Source organism: Palaemon carinicauda, chromosome 8 (genome assembly GCF_036898095.1).
Source record: "Palaemon carinicauda isolate YSFRI2023 chromosome 8, ASM3689809v2, whole genome shotgun sequence".
NCBI lineage: Eukaryota > Metazoa > Arthropoda > Malacostraca > Decapoda > Palaemonidae > Palaemon > Palaemon carinicauda.
In genome coordinates, this window is record NC_090732.1 from 70,930,938 (window position 1) to 70,945,937 (window position 15,000).

The following is a 15,000-nucleotide window of genomic DNA, read 5'->3' on the forward strand; positions in this document are numbered from 1 at the left end:
AGCAGGAAGCAAAATGCAAGGTAGAGCTTGGTAAAGCTCCACTTGTTGCTCCTCAGGGGTTGTACAAACGACTCATGGATCAAGACCTCCTGACATGCTCCAAAACCAATCCCTGGAGGTTTGCGGAGCTGATGCCGATTTTAAACGGCAAACTCTACATCTCGGAGAAGATGGGTGCTGTTCCTTTGGACAAGATCCAGTTCTGGCCAAGCTTTGACGCTTTCCCGAACTGTTTCATTAGACTGAAGGGTGAACCAAGATCAGGAAAAGGAACGGAATCAAAGGAGGTTATGATTCTCGACCATGATAAAGCATAGGCTATCCTATCAAGTAGCATAGAAAAGCTGGGTTACTCGGTGTCGAAGGAATTCACACCAGGTAACAGGCACTCTTCCTTTCTTGCTCCTGCTTCAATTTCATTCCCCCTTACGGAAAAGGCATTTAAATATGTCACTGAGACAGTAAAGGCAGGTAAATCGTGTCCTACACTCAAGGATTGCGAGCCTCTGTCACTAGCCTTTCCCAGACAGGAGAAGAACTGGAAGGAAGCCCATTTAACCTTTTCAGTAGGAAGACTTGAGGCAGATGTCGCCAGTCGACAATTTAAGGAAAATCTCCCTAAATTATCTAAGTTTCTCTTACAGGATGAACAAGAAACAAAGGAGAGACTTGCAGCCTCCCTATCTCTACAGAACTACATAGAGTTCTGTTCAGCTCATCAAGATACCCCAGACATGCTCAAGGTCTTAGCCAAAATACATATGGCTACATTGGTAAAAGACGTTTATGCCTTTATAAAGACTAGAAGAACATGTAGGGAATTTGTGTTAGCTAATGTGACAGCGAAACACGAAACAAGGAAGCTAATATCTTCCAACATCTGGGGTAAAGACCTCTTTCCAGACGAGGTAGTCAGGAAAGTGATTAAGAACGCCACCACGGAGAGAGTAGGACTTCTCCAAAAGTGGGGCATCCTTTCAAAAAGAGATTCTTCCAAGGTTGTGGGTCCCCAACCTAAGAAGAAGATGGAAAGGTCTGGAAATCCATTTTGAGCCGTCCAACAACACTCCACAGTTGTAGTTGTAATGCTTCTAGTAGGAGGGAGGTTCCTTTAGGATTGCTGGACCTTTGATCCTTGGGTCAATGGCCTAATCAAGTTGGGACTAAGATGAGAGGTGGAGATGTCTCTATCACCATTTCCTCAACTCCTCCTATAATCCAAAACCCTCCTGGAGGAGTTTACCTGAGAGCTCTAGAGCATACAGGTGGTAAGGAAACTATAGTCCACCGAATTCCAGGGAAGGCCGTTGTGTGTTTACAAGAAGGACTCAAGAAAATTCAGAGTCATTCGGGACTTGCCGCCACTCAACAAGTCCAAATAAACAACGAGTTCAGAATGTTTATTGTCCTGAACATGAGGACCCCGTTGCAGAAAAGGGTGCCTGTAGTCTTACCAGACCTGAAAGTCGTCTATTGGCAACTTCCAGTCAATCACCCTCTCCCCTCCTATCTAGGATTCAAGTTACACAAAGTAACGTACTTCCTAGGAAAGATACTCGTCAGACTAGACAGTCCTAGATATCTTCATAAAACTGGCAGACACAGCCATGCAATAATTAAGCCTAGGAAAGGTTCAGGCAACAATGTTCCTGGACAAGAGGCTGGGATGGGCAGCACCCAAGGTGGCTATGAACATCCAAGGAAATGATCCGGTCCCCGGAACATTGCGGATGCAAGATAAGCTTCAAGAAGTCTCGATTCTCTCCAGCTCAAGGGTTGCAATGGCTAAAAAGCCATTGAAGCCTGTGGTCACACCAACTCTCCTTTCCTTTGGGAATGTAAAAGGACATGGCAAAGTCTGTCAAGAGACTCTGGTAATCAGTCAGATTCCCAAAACACGAACAGGGAGGAGCTCTGATCTCTCTCCAGTTTGCAATAGAGATAGGCCCAGTGCTAAGAGCACTGCTGCAAGATGCGTTAAGAGTCTGCAGAAAACAAGCATCAAACGCTCGTAGAGGCCTAAAAAGACTGATATCGGTCCTTCCTTAATCACTTCCCTAACAAAGGTCAAAGCCCGCAAGTCCCAAGACCATGTTGGTCTAGTCATAAGTAGGGAAACTCTCTCCAGGCAGATCAGATTGTCTACGGCTGATCTGGGACTCCGAAGCGATAACGAGACGCTGCAGTCGACGAAGCTAGAGACCGTCTCATACAGTCTAGGTGTAGATAACCATTCCTTATCTAAAGGGAGGGCACCTGTCAGCAGTTCATATACAATACCGATCCGCAATGTGACAGTGGATGCTCTACTCGTGCTCAAGCCGATAGAGTTGGAATGGTCCACGGACGCAGACCTATTCTCTCCTAGATGGGAACAAGTCCAAGAATTGCAGTCCAACCTCTTCATTACGAGTGTCATCAAGGAACTACCTCGATACCTAGCCCCATATGAGGATCTTCTAACAAAAATGATAGACATCATGTCTCTGAAATGGAAGGGATAGACTTAGGATTTCCAGTTCATCCCATCCAATCACCTGCTGAGAGTCCTCAACATGCTGAGATCCTTCCAGGTAGGAGTAGCCCTCTTGGATCCCAAGTAGCCCAAGAGCAACCTGTCCTCCTTGAGGAAGGAACAGAGGCTGAGGCTGTTCCTAGTTCTGAACCCAGGATGACTTTGGAAGGTTCAGAGATTAATTGCCTTCAATTTATCACAGAGAACCCAAACCCTTCATTGCATGGTTTTCTTGCCCTAGCGGTTAAGAAAATTCTTAGAAGAATACAAGTCTCAGTCAACTAGAAGACAATATGAGTCATCATGGAAAAAGTGGGTTGCTTTCGTAAAAGCAAAAGGACCGAAAGAGATTTCAATGAACTTCTGTATGTCCTTCTTTATCCATCTTCATAACCCAGGTTTGGCGGCCAACACGATAACGACGTGCAAGTCAGCCTTGACTAGACGTCTTCTATATGCCTTTCAAGTGGACTTGGCGAATGAGATCTTTAATAAGATCCCGAAGGCATGTGGAAGGCTTAGGCCCGCAACACCACCAAAGTCCATCTCTTGGTCTTTGGACAAGGTCCTACATTATTCCTCATCCAGGAACAATGAAGATTGTTCGCTTAAGAATCTAACCCAAAAGGTTATTTTTCTGTTCGCTATAGCCTCAGGGGTTAGAGTTAGTGAAATAGTGGCCCTATCTAGGAATGAGGGCCACATCCAGTTCGCAGAAACAGGAGAACTGAATCTCTTCCCTGATCCATCCTTTCTCGCTAAGAATGAGCTACCCACTAAAAGGTGGGGTCCCTGGAGAATCTGCCCTCTGAAGGAAAATGTCTCTCTATGTCCGGTAGAGTGTCTAAAGGTCTATCTTCGTAGAACTTCAGACTTCAGGGGAGGTCAGCTCTTTAAAGGAGAAACCTCTGGATCAAACTTATCCCTAAAACAACTGAGGGTGAAGCTCACCTACTTTATTCGTAGAGCAGATCCTGACAGTAATCTCGCAGGTCATGATCCGAGAAAGATTGCTTCATCACTGACCTTCTTTCAGTATATGGACTTTGAGCGTCTTCGTTCATACACTGGATGGAAATCATCCAGAGTGTTTTACAAACACTATGCGAAACAGGTCCACGAACTGAAGCACTATGCAGTGGCCCCCTAATTACTGTCATAAACAGTAAATCGCTTGGGACTTCGAATGTCCTCACTCATATACTGGATGAAAATCATCCAGAGTGTTCTACAAACACTATGCTAAGCAAGTCCATGAACTGAAGCAGTAGGTAGTGACGTCGGGTAGAGTATTTAACCTGCCGTCTAATTCTACGATGAACAGCTAATTGACTGGGACTGTCAATCAAAGGGAGAAGGGGTCATCTCTCTTAGTGTGACCTCCTTTGAATAAGTGTTATCATGGTGACACTAGCTCTGTTAAAAAAATCCCAGGTGTGGAATTATACAGCTAGCACTAGTGACGTGTGTACGTAGTACACAGTTCCGATAGAAGTAACTAGTACAGGAATTATGAAGAGAAATTTTATTATAAATTTTCTTCAATCTGAGAGTGTCACTCATCATTTCTTTCTTCCCAAGAAAGAAAGATAATCTCTGTACATGTTACATGTATAATTCCGTTATCATGCTACATTTGTTTTACTTGCTGATTTACTTAGTCATTTATTGAAAATAAATGTCTATTAGAACGTAATTGCGTCCTAATTCGCCCGACAATCGCATGATTAAAAAATCCAGAGTATGTACTTTTCATATATTTGTATGCTCACAAACAATGGATTTAAGAAACACTGATAAGTATATGATAATATTCACAAACTACGAGATGGTTTGTACATCCAGTGTATACTTCTGTTTGTTCATACAATATATGCTAACCTTGAGACACCCCCCCTTTTTCTACTGTCTAGAATGTCTCTTTCCTGTAGGGTGCAGGAAGCACTAACATCGTGTATGATTAGTGAGAATGACGGATAACGGTAACGTCACTTGTCTCGATTGATCCAAATGATCATAGAAGGGTTGTCCCAAGGTTAAGGCACTGATGAAAATCCACAGATACATTGATGCTCTGGTAAACTTCCATCAGGACGACATGTCTTGAGCCCCAAAAACGGATTTTGAGCGAAGTAAAAAATCTATTTTTGGGTAAGATAGTCATGTCGTCCTGATGGACCCACCCTTTTTTTCTTAAAAGAAAACATCTTCACAGTTCCCTCCTTGAGGCACTGTATTTGTAGCACCACGCTCAATGCTACAAGGAATGTCCGCCATCTTGGGAATGGTGCTGTGGTGATGGTCAATAGTAGTACGAGAACGGGGGTAACCTTTTCTATTTCTTCTGCCACGTCCCCCTCGAAGCGTAAACGCTATTAGGGGTGCAGATTACTATGTGGCGTGTCAAGAATACGTCCTCTGATATGATGCTATATCCTTGAGAGAAATTTTAAGGACATTTGCTCCAGGAGTTAGAATTCTGGAACCTGAAGGTTGAATTCTCTGGGAATATCCCTGTAGTAACATATATCCCTTAGGAAGGTACTTTAGGAACTTCCATCAAGACGATATGGCGATCTCACCCAAAAATAGATTTTTCGCTTCGTCCAAAATCCGTAATATATATACACACACACATATATATATATATATATATATATATATATATATATATATATATATATATATATATGAAGAGAAAAAATAATTTTATAAAAGATTCAGTACGCACAAGAATACTTATATTGCACATTCTATTTATTTTATAAATTTTGATATCACTCAGTGATCATTAGATAAATAATTTTAGGAAATAAGACTATTGTATGTGAGAAATCTGTTAGATTGTTCCTATTTTGTTCTCGGGCTTTTTTTTTTTTTTTTTTTTTTTTTTAAATTTTGCCTAAATGATATTAGATGAACCACAGAATTCCAAGAATAATTTTTAAAAACCAATATTCTTCTCCAAATCTATTAAGCACGAAGTTGATGCTATAATTCAATTTAACGTAGATATTGACAGATTCAGGTTTGCTTTAAAGTTCAGTTTTTTAATGTACTTAAAATCCTTCGAACGTTGACTGTTCTATCATATGTTATTCACTTCTCAACTTGTTTTGTGCCAAATTCTAAGTAAACTTCTCCTAGAAAGTCCCAAATTTATTTTAATTTTTCTAACTGAGTTTATTTTAAACCACAACGGGAAGAATTTTGAAAAGTTGTCAACTCAGAAGAAATGAAACCGAAAAAACAATAGTGGAAAAAAATCACACTTAGAAACCAATTAAAAAAAATATGAGCGTTTTAAAAGGATAACTAGTCTTTTTAGCTTTATATATATATATATATATATATATATATATATATATATATATATATATATATATATATATATATATATATATATATATATATATATATATATATGACGTCTATTTTTGAAAACTCTTTGAAAACATTACTTACATGCTAATTTACTGTTCCTAATAATCATTATCTGGTCATTAGGGGAACAATTTTGCAAGTATTGTAATATTCCTTGCGTAAAATCCCAGCTGATTTTACTATTCCCTTTTCTTATAATTGGAAAAGGGCAATTTTGTAGAAGACGTGAAATTAGGTAACATTACGAAGACAATTTCTTGTAATACTTCTTTGTTAAAATAATGTTGATGTTAGTACGACAATGTGAATTGATGTGATAAAGGCTGACTACTTTTGTGATATGACGAACCATGAAATAGAAGTTATGCCATTAAAGTATGACAAATACCTGTTTATGAGACACGGTTGGTTTAAGTTTAGCGTTTCTGGTTTCTCCAATGTCCCTAAAAATTATCATTATATACAAAATAAATAGTTATATACTGAAATATTATACACAGAAAGCTTAGATGACCTGCTTTGATTTTGTGCAATAGTTTTATATCAGATTATCATAACCCTTTGTGTTATTGTGTAAGTGGTTAGGTGCACCAAGTCACAGCCCAAGAGAAATGGACAAATAAAAATTAGATCATGCTCATAAAGTGTTTACCAATGTCGCAATATATGAACAGTTGCCCAAAATTTAGACAAAGTCAGAAATATATGAAGAATAATAGGAGAAATCATCTGCAAAAAATAAACTCAAAATAAATACAAATGGACGTTGTGGATATCAAGAACTTACCTGGCAAAAGGACTGCCTTAAACTAACAAAGAAAAATATCCAAAATCTCTCGAATAGGCCGAGTCTAAGAGAATTATGGGTTACCTTTATCAACGAAGAGATTCGCCATGTATTGGGAGGATCTGACAGCATCTCCAGTATGAGGAATGGAGTCAAACTTCCACTCAAAGAGGTTCTTCTCTGGATGCCACTGAAACCCGTAGATGGGAAGAGATTGATGCTCAACAGTTGATATATACTCTAGGGCATTATCATCGTAAGAAGTCGACAGGATATTGTAAGATTCATTTAATCCAAGTTCATAAAAGGTCTGAAAAGAGAATAATTCATAACCTTAATTGTGGAGGAAATTGTACAGTGTGAAACTCTCCCCATCATTTTAAATTTTACTCAGTCTACTTACAGATGCTGGCCATTTCAGGCCTTCACATTATAATTGCCATAGTCTTGATCACCCTTTCCCTAACAGTTAGAAAAGAAAACAGCTTGATGCTAGTATTGTATCTCATATGCACTGGGAGAAGGGGGTAATACTGTGTAGTGTGGGACATTATATATATATATATATATATATATATATATATATATATATATATATATATATATATATATATATATATATATATATATATATATATATATATATATATATATATATATATATATATATATATATATATATATATATATATATATATATATAAGGGGGATAGGAGTGTATTTTTATGTGGAGGGGGCTAAAGTTTGAAAAGGTACTGACGGCGAGGGTCTGGGGGACCTCCCTAGAAAAATATTCACGAGGAAACACCTACAGATGCAATTTCCTGACATCTAACAGCAGAATGTAGCATTAAGAAAATCATATCTTTTTGGTCGATTTTCTTGTGACCAATTATAATTTGTCCACAATGACTATCATTGAATACTGGCAGGCCTACTTGATGAATTTACCAAAAACATACGATATTAATTCTTTGCTATGAACTCATTCCAGTATGGATCAAGTTAGGGCTATCAGTTTTCTAAGCTTACTTTGTTTTTACTTACGTTTGATCATATATATACTTTGTTTTTTCAGTTCCAATTTTATCTTTAAATCTTTTACTGCTTCTATATTTTCAATTTCGTCTCATTTCTAGTTTACAGAAGACACTTATCTAGAGTTTTAATTGATAATTATGTTATTTGTCTTTGGTTTTGAATTATGGTGATAAGGATGAAGATGAAAATCTCATTTGATAATACTGCATTGGTCATAAAAAATCATCGTTTCTATAATGCCTTTTTATTAGCAAAACTATATATATATATATATATATATATATATATATATATATATATATATATATATATATATATATATATATATATATATATATATATATATATATATATATATATACACATATATATATATATATATGTGTGTATATATATATATATATATATATATATATATATATATATATATATATATATATATATATATATATATATATATATATATATATATATATATATATATATATATATATATGTAAATATTTATATATATCTTAGCAATACGTGTAACTTGGTAGAGTAACGAGAACTTTGGGTGTGGAGGAAATGCCCCCTAAATCTCGATAAAGTCACTAGCAGCAGGGTGACGAATTGGGTTTAAGGTGATAAACAAGATGCTTTTTCGACTTTTACTCCTGATGCCTGTCGGATGATCTTACTGGAATTAGTATGGGACTGGCAGGGATCAGTTGCCTTAGTTTGACAGACACTGGGCATCACAAGGAATTGGCTATCCTTTGATGAATTTAGACAATGAATCCTCTATGGATTTATTCAGGCAATGGGTTGCGAAAATGACAGAATGGCCACAGTTCTGGGCGTAGCGGGTAGCTAAGAATCTCCCGGTTTATGAATAATAAAGAACAATTGAAAATTGGTAATTGGAATGTTAGAGCCATGAATCATATTAGGAAGTTACAGCATGTGGAGAATGAATTTATGAAATACATTTTTGATATCTTGCCCCTAACTGATACACATTGTAAGGGGATTGATAAAGAAATCTCAGACCAAGGCAATATATATATCTATTCAGGTAGAACTGATGGAATTGGAAGAGAAGGGCTAGGAATGATGATGACACCAAGAGCTGAAAAGGCATTAACCGAGTGGAGAGCTGTAAATAGTAGATTGTAACTTGCAAAGTTGAAATCATAGCAGTGTAATATTAGTATTATAGTTTGCTATGCACCAACAAAGGATTCCCCTGAAGAAATAAAGATGAAAATGAAGAACTACAGTGTAATAGATAAGATCACAAACAGAGATATGAAAATTGTGATTGGCGACTTCAATGCTAAAGCTGGAAGGAATAATCCAGGTATAAAGAATGTGATGGGTGTTGAGGGCCTTACGAAGATGCAAATGAAAATAGGGCACATCTTCTAGGTTTTTGCTCAAGAAACTATTTTGTTATAGAAGGTACTCTCCTCCAGCAAAAAGGACATCCATAAATTTACACAGACTTCACCATGTGGCAATTGCAAAAATAAAATAGATCGAATAGCCATTAAAAAGAGAGAAGGACGACTCAGAAATGTAAAAAAGCTATAAAGGTGCAGATATTGGTGGTGATCACCAGCTCCTCAGTGCCACACTGAAATTAAAACTGAAAATACCCAACAGAAAGATAGATAGAATACCTAGGTTTGATACAACTAAGCTTCCAGAAGATGAATGCAGAAAAACATTTGCAATTGAATGTAGGAATCGATATGCAGTCTTGGAGACGTTAAGAGACGAAGAGCAGATAATTAATGAAGAATGGTGTAATATTAAGAACATATATCAGTCAGTTGGTAGGGAAGTTTTGGGACATACAATTACAAGGAGAAAATCATGGATATCAAGTGATACTTTGGATAAAAAAAGGAGACAGACAGAAATTGATTGTTGAAAGTTTTCGAGGAAGTAATGAAAATTACAAGGTTGAGCATGCTAAATTTTCTAGTATTGATAGTGAAGTTAAAAGAAAACGCAGGAATGACTGGAGAGAATATTTAGACACGATAACAGATGAAGCTGACAAAGCTATGGATTCAGGGAGTGGCTATGGTGTAAGAATTGCTCACAGAATTATTAATGAAATCTCTACTGGGGAAAAGAAGAAGAAGTATATAACTATGAAAAAAGAGATGGATATGTTATAACAACAGAAGATGAAGAAAGGCAACGTTAGATGGAACACTTTAGTGAGGTCATGAATAAGAGATATGAAGGGAATAATCTGATTGATATACCTGCAGCTGAGGAAGACCTTGATGTGCCCATGAATGAATTCAATGTGTTTGAAGTTAGAGCTATACTAACAAAAAACTAAAATGATGGAAAGCACCTGATTACGGTGGAATAACTGCTGAGATGACATTGGCCGAAAATGATGTGACTCCAAGAATACTTACAAAATTATTTTGTAAAATGTGGCATGAAGAGGCAAAACCTGATGAACGGGAGCTATGAGTGTTGGTGAAAATGCCAAATCCAGGAGATTGGATTGATTGCAACCATTACAGAGATATCATACTTACGTCAGTTGGAGGGCTGAAAGGCCGCTCATGGATGGCAGAGGTAAGTGACAGTGACAATGCCCTAGAGACTGTCCATATACTATATACATATGATCTCCCCCAAGTCTCCTCTTCTCCCAAGCTAGGACCAAGGAGGGCCAGGTAATGGCTGCTGATGACTTAACAGATAAACTTATACGCTCCGCCAAACCTCCCATCCTTATCTCACAAGAATGCTGAAATTGCAGCAACCAAAGGAACTAACAAGTTTGAGCGGGACTCGAGCCAATTCTGGAGTTCAACAGACAGGGATGTTACCTCATTGGCCTCCATGAAAATATTTATCATGCTCATTCTTCAGAGACCAGTGAAAAAATTGCTGAAAAGTTGAGAGATGAACAAGCAAGATTTAGAAAAGGTAGAAGTTGTACCGACCAAATTTTCACTTTAAGACATGTGGTACAGCAATGTAAAATATATACAAATCTACTTTTGATAATATTTGCGGACTATGATAACGTATTTGATTGTGTACGCCGGCTAATTTTGTGGAGAACCCTGGATTATTATGGAGTTCCTCTTAAATATGTAAATTTGATTAAGTCTGTTCATGAGCATAGTAAGTGCAAAGTTGGAGTCCTATCAAATGGATTTCCAGTAAAAAGTGGAGTACTCCAAAGGAATGTGTTGTCACCTATCTTGTTTATCTTCCTCATGGATTTTGCAATGCAAAGAATAGTTGGGGATGCTGGAGAAAAATTGGACTGAGTTGGTAACAGGAAATTAGCTGTTCTAGAGTATGTTGATGACACTGTCCTTACTAGCAGAACACCATAAGACTTGACAAACTTTCTTACCAAAATGCCTGAAATATCACATGAGGTTGAGATCAAGATAAATAGAAGAAAGACAGAAATGAGAGAACGGAATATGCAATGGAAGATGAAATATCATTGAAAAGAGAAAGAATTAATGCGGTGCAATCATTTAAATATTTAGGAATTATGATCTCTAATATAAGATCTTTAGAATTTGATTTTAATGACAGATTGAACAAAGCATGTCAGACAATGGCTATGTTCAGTAAAATTTGGAAATCAAATGGCTTGAAATTACATTGTAAGGACACCGATCCCTTCGTCGTCCAGAAAATCGGCAAACTACTTATTTATTTAAATTCTCTCTTCGCCACACTGTGGTTTCCTATGTATATATATTCTGCTCTACCAGAGCTACATTTTGATATATGTATCGTTTCATAACATGTTTCTGTTAACCCATAATTCATATATTTGTAAGTGTAAGAAAACACATATATTTTGGCGGGCATTTCAATCTGATTTGGCGCCAACGTCATACTACCTTTCCGTCCGCACCTTGTAATATACTTCCGTGCGCATTCGAATAAAGTATCAGTTGATCTTGGTGACGCTTGTCTCACTGTCCTTACAACTGGTGACCCCGGAGTTGAAAGTAGCATCAGCGGTTTTGGCTTTGCCATTAACGGACTTATTACGGCCGTGCTACCTTCTACATACTCCGTTACCTTAGGCACGAGCCTGCCTTTGGTTCTCCCACACTTCGGTGAACGTAAGGCAGTAGGATGAGCTTAACCGACATACCAACTTCTCACCTCTTCGCCGACTCGTCGTCTGGCCACGATGCAGGAAGCAACACGCCCATCGCACCCAACGGCCTCGCCTCCACGCCCAAAGTCAAACTGCCGCCCTTTTCTCAACACAACACCGCTTCCTGGTTCCTGAGAGCGGACGTACTCTTCCGCGTCGCTAGATTCAGTGACTCCTGCGCCAAGGCTGACATCGTTCTCACCTCCATACCTGAAGAAGTATTCGACAAGATTTCCCCATGGCTCGACACCCAGGCCGGCCAAGTTTCATACGACGACCTGAGAACGAAACTCATCGGTATCTACTCCCTCTCTGTCTCAGCAAGGGCACAGAAAGTACTGGACCTCGCCGGCAAGCCCATGGGTGACACCTCTCCTGTCGAGGCGTGGGACGAGCTAACCGTCCTGCTTATGCTCCCCAAAATAGACAGTAACGGCCGACGACGTGAGATTAGCTTATCTCGCGAAATCTTTCTTCGACGCCTACCACAGGACAGACGCCGACACGCTCCCGATGAACGAACTCCTGTCGAAAGCTCAGAAGCTCCACGAGGCCTCCAAAGCATTTCGCCTCGGACCATCATCGTCAACACCGCCTCCGTTCTCCTCCTTCAGCAGCTGCTCTTCCATAGACTCCTCGGCAATGGCCCTTGAGGACGACGAGATCAACATTCTATCAAGAAAGAAACCACCGCAACTAACGCGAACGAACCCTAGGCCTAACCCGGCATGGTGCTTCTACCACCAACAGTTCGGCAGTGACGCCAAGAAATGTAGAGCACCATGCAGTTTCCCTAGAAGATGATGCCAGAAGCATCCACCTGCCACCATCGCGGCCGCAGTTAACCAAAAAAAAATTGGTTTCTGTATCCTCGATACCATTTCCAACCGTAGACTCATGGTGGACACTGGCGCAATGCAGTCAACGTTCCCTCCTTCGAAGTCCGACCTAGACCGTGGTCCCGACAAAAACGCTCCCTCACTCAAGATATCTATCATGGGCCGTTCGTATTCTTGGCCCTTCGCTATCGCCGACGTCAATCCCCCCCTCCTCGGTGCGGATTTCCTCGCCCACCATGGACTCCTCATCGATGTCGCTAACAGACGTCTCATCGACACGGGAACCTGCCAGTCTCGCGCCCTAGAACACGGCCCTGCAACAATGTCCGTATCCGCCGTAACGACGCACCCCTATGCCGACCTCCTATGAGAGTTTCCCGAGGTTTTCAAGCCCGAGCTCCGACACTCGCCAGGTTCCCCGTCCAAGCATGGTATCTACCACCACATCACAACGACAGGACCTCCCACTCACGCCAAATTCCGCCGCCTCCCGCCTCAGAAACTGAAGGATGCCAAACGCGCCTTCGAGGACATGGAACGCATGGGTATCTGTAAGAAAGCATCGAGCCCCTGGGCATCACCCCTGCACATGGTTAAAAAGCCGGACGGGTCCTGGAGACCTTGCGGCGACTACAGGCGCCTCAACCTCATCACAACGCCCGATCATTACCCGCTGCCCAACATGCAGGACCTAACGAACGCGTTGCACGGCGCAAAGTTTTTTACCAAGATGGACCTCCTCAAGTCTTACTTCCAGGTCCCCGTATTCCCGGAAGATATCCCGAAAACTGCCATTGTAACGCCGTTCGGATCCTACACCTTCGCATACTCAACCTTCGGTCTACGCAACGCCGGGGCGACCTTCCAATGACTAATGGATAGCATTCTGGGTGACCTACCTTTCTGCGTCTGCTACGTCGACGACATCCTGATATTCTCGAAAACCAAGGAGGAACACCGGGGACACGTCCGCACCGTCCTAAAGCGCCTACAGGAGAATGGCCTAGTCGTACGCTTCGACAAATGCACGTTCGGTGCGGAGGGAGTGGATTTCCTTGGTCACCGCGTATCCTTGCGCGGGGTAAAACCCATGACAACCAAAGTCGACGACATCAGGAAGTTCCCAATGCCTACGACCATCTGCCAACTTCAGGAGTTCTTGGGAATGGTCAATTACTACAGGCGCTTCATCCCCAACATTGCATAAACCCTGTCACCCCTCGACGACGTCCTGAAAGGAAAAGCAAAAAAACTCGAGTGGGGTTTGCCCCAGCAACAGGCATTCTCTCGGACGAAGGATGCCCTTGCGAATGCCACCACCCTGGCTCATTTCGACGACAACGCGCCCCTGCGACTAACGACCGACGCCAGCAACGTCGCCTGCGGGGCTGTGCTTGAGCAACTCGTCGATGGTTCTCCTCGACCGCTGGCATTCTTCAGCAAGAAATTGAAACCCGCCGAAACAAGATACAGCACCTTTGATAGGGAACTCGTCGCCGTCTACCTCGCCGTCCGCCACTTCAGGCACATCTTGGAGGGTACCCCCTTCACAATCGCGACGGACCATCAACCCCTCGTACACGCCTTCACGAAATCGACGGACGCATGGTCCTCCCGACAACAACGTCATCTCGCATCAATCGCCGAATTCTGGTGCACCATACGTTACGTCCCAGGAAAGAAAAACCCAGTCGCGAACGCCCTTTCAAGGATTGAAATTGATGCGATCGCACCGACCGAGAAGCACAGGATCACCTGACGGAGCCATCCGCGCTCAAGATAAGTGCGATTCCCCTCGGACCAGCAGGAGTAACTTCTTTGCGACACCAGCACGGGCCGCCCACGTCCCTGGGTACCAGGCTCCTGCAGAAGGTAAATATTCGATATCATCCATGGACTTTCGCACCCCTCAGGACGCACCACCGCTCGCCTTCTGTCTGAAAAGTTTGTCTGGCCAGGTATAAAAAAGGACGCCCGGGAATGGGCGAAGTCATGCATCAACTGCCAGTCAAGCAAGGTCAGCCGTCACACCGAATCGGGGGTAGGCGATTTTCCCCAGCCAAAAAGACGTTTCGGCCATATACACATCGACGTCGTGGGACCATTGCCCCCTTCTGGATCCGCTCGCTACCTACTTACGATCATCGATCGCTCCACGAGGTGGTTGGAGGCATCGCCGATGACTGAAGCTACGACTCAAGCATGTGCCGAAGCCCTCCTGTCAAGCTGGGTGAGCAGGTTTGGCGTTCCTGACGACATCACGACTGACAGAGGCCCC

General features: G+C 41.2%; 1 protein-coding gene across 2 annotated transcripts in view; it reads right to left on the minus strand.

The window, feature by feature from the left end:
- Positions 1 to 15,000, minus strand: part of LOC137645749 (gamma-glutamyl hydrolase-like) — a 225,155-nt gene that overhangs the window by 4,020 nt on the left and 206,135 nt on the right. For both annotated transcript variants that reach the window (XM_068378650.1, XM_068378649.1), the window contains one exon: positions 6,771 to 6,996. In XM_068378650.1, the coding sequence (XP_068234751.1) occupies positions 6,771 to 6,996 (226 nt within the window). The remainder of the gene's footprint in view (positions 1 to 6,770; positions 6,997 to 15,000) is intronic.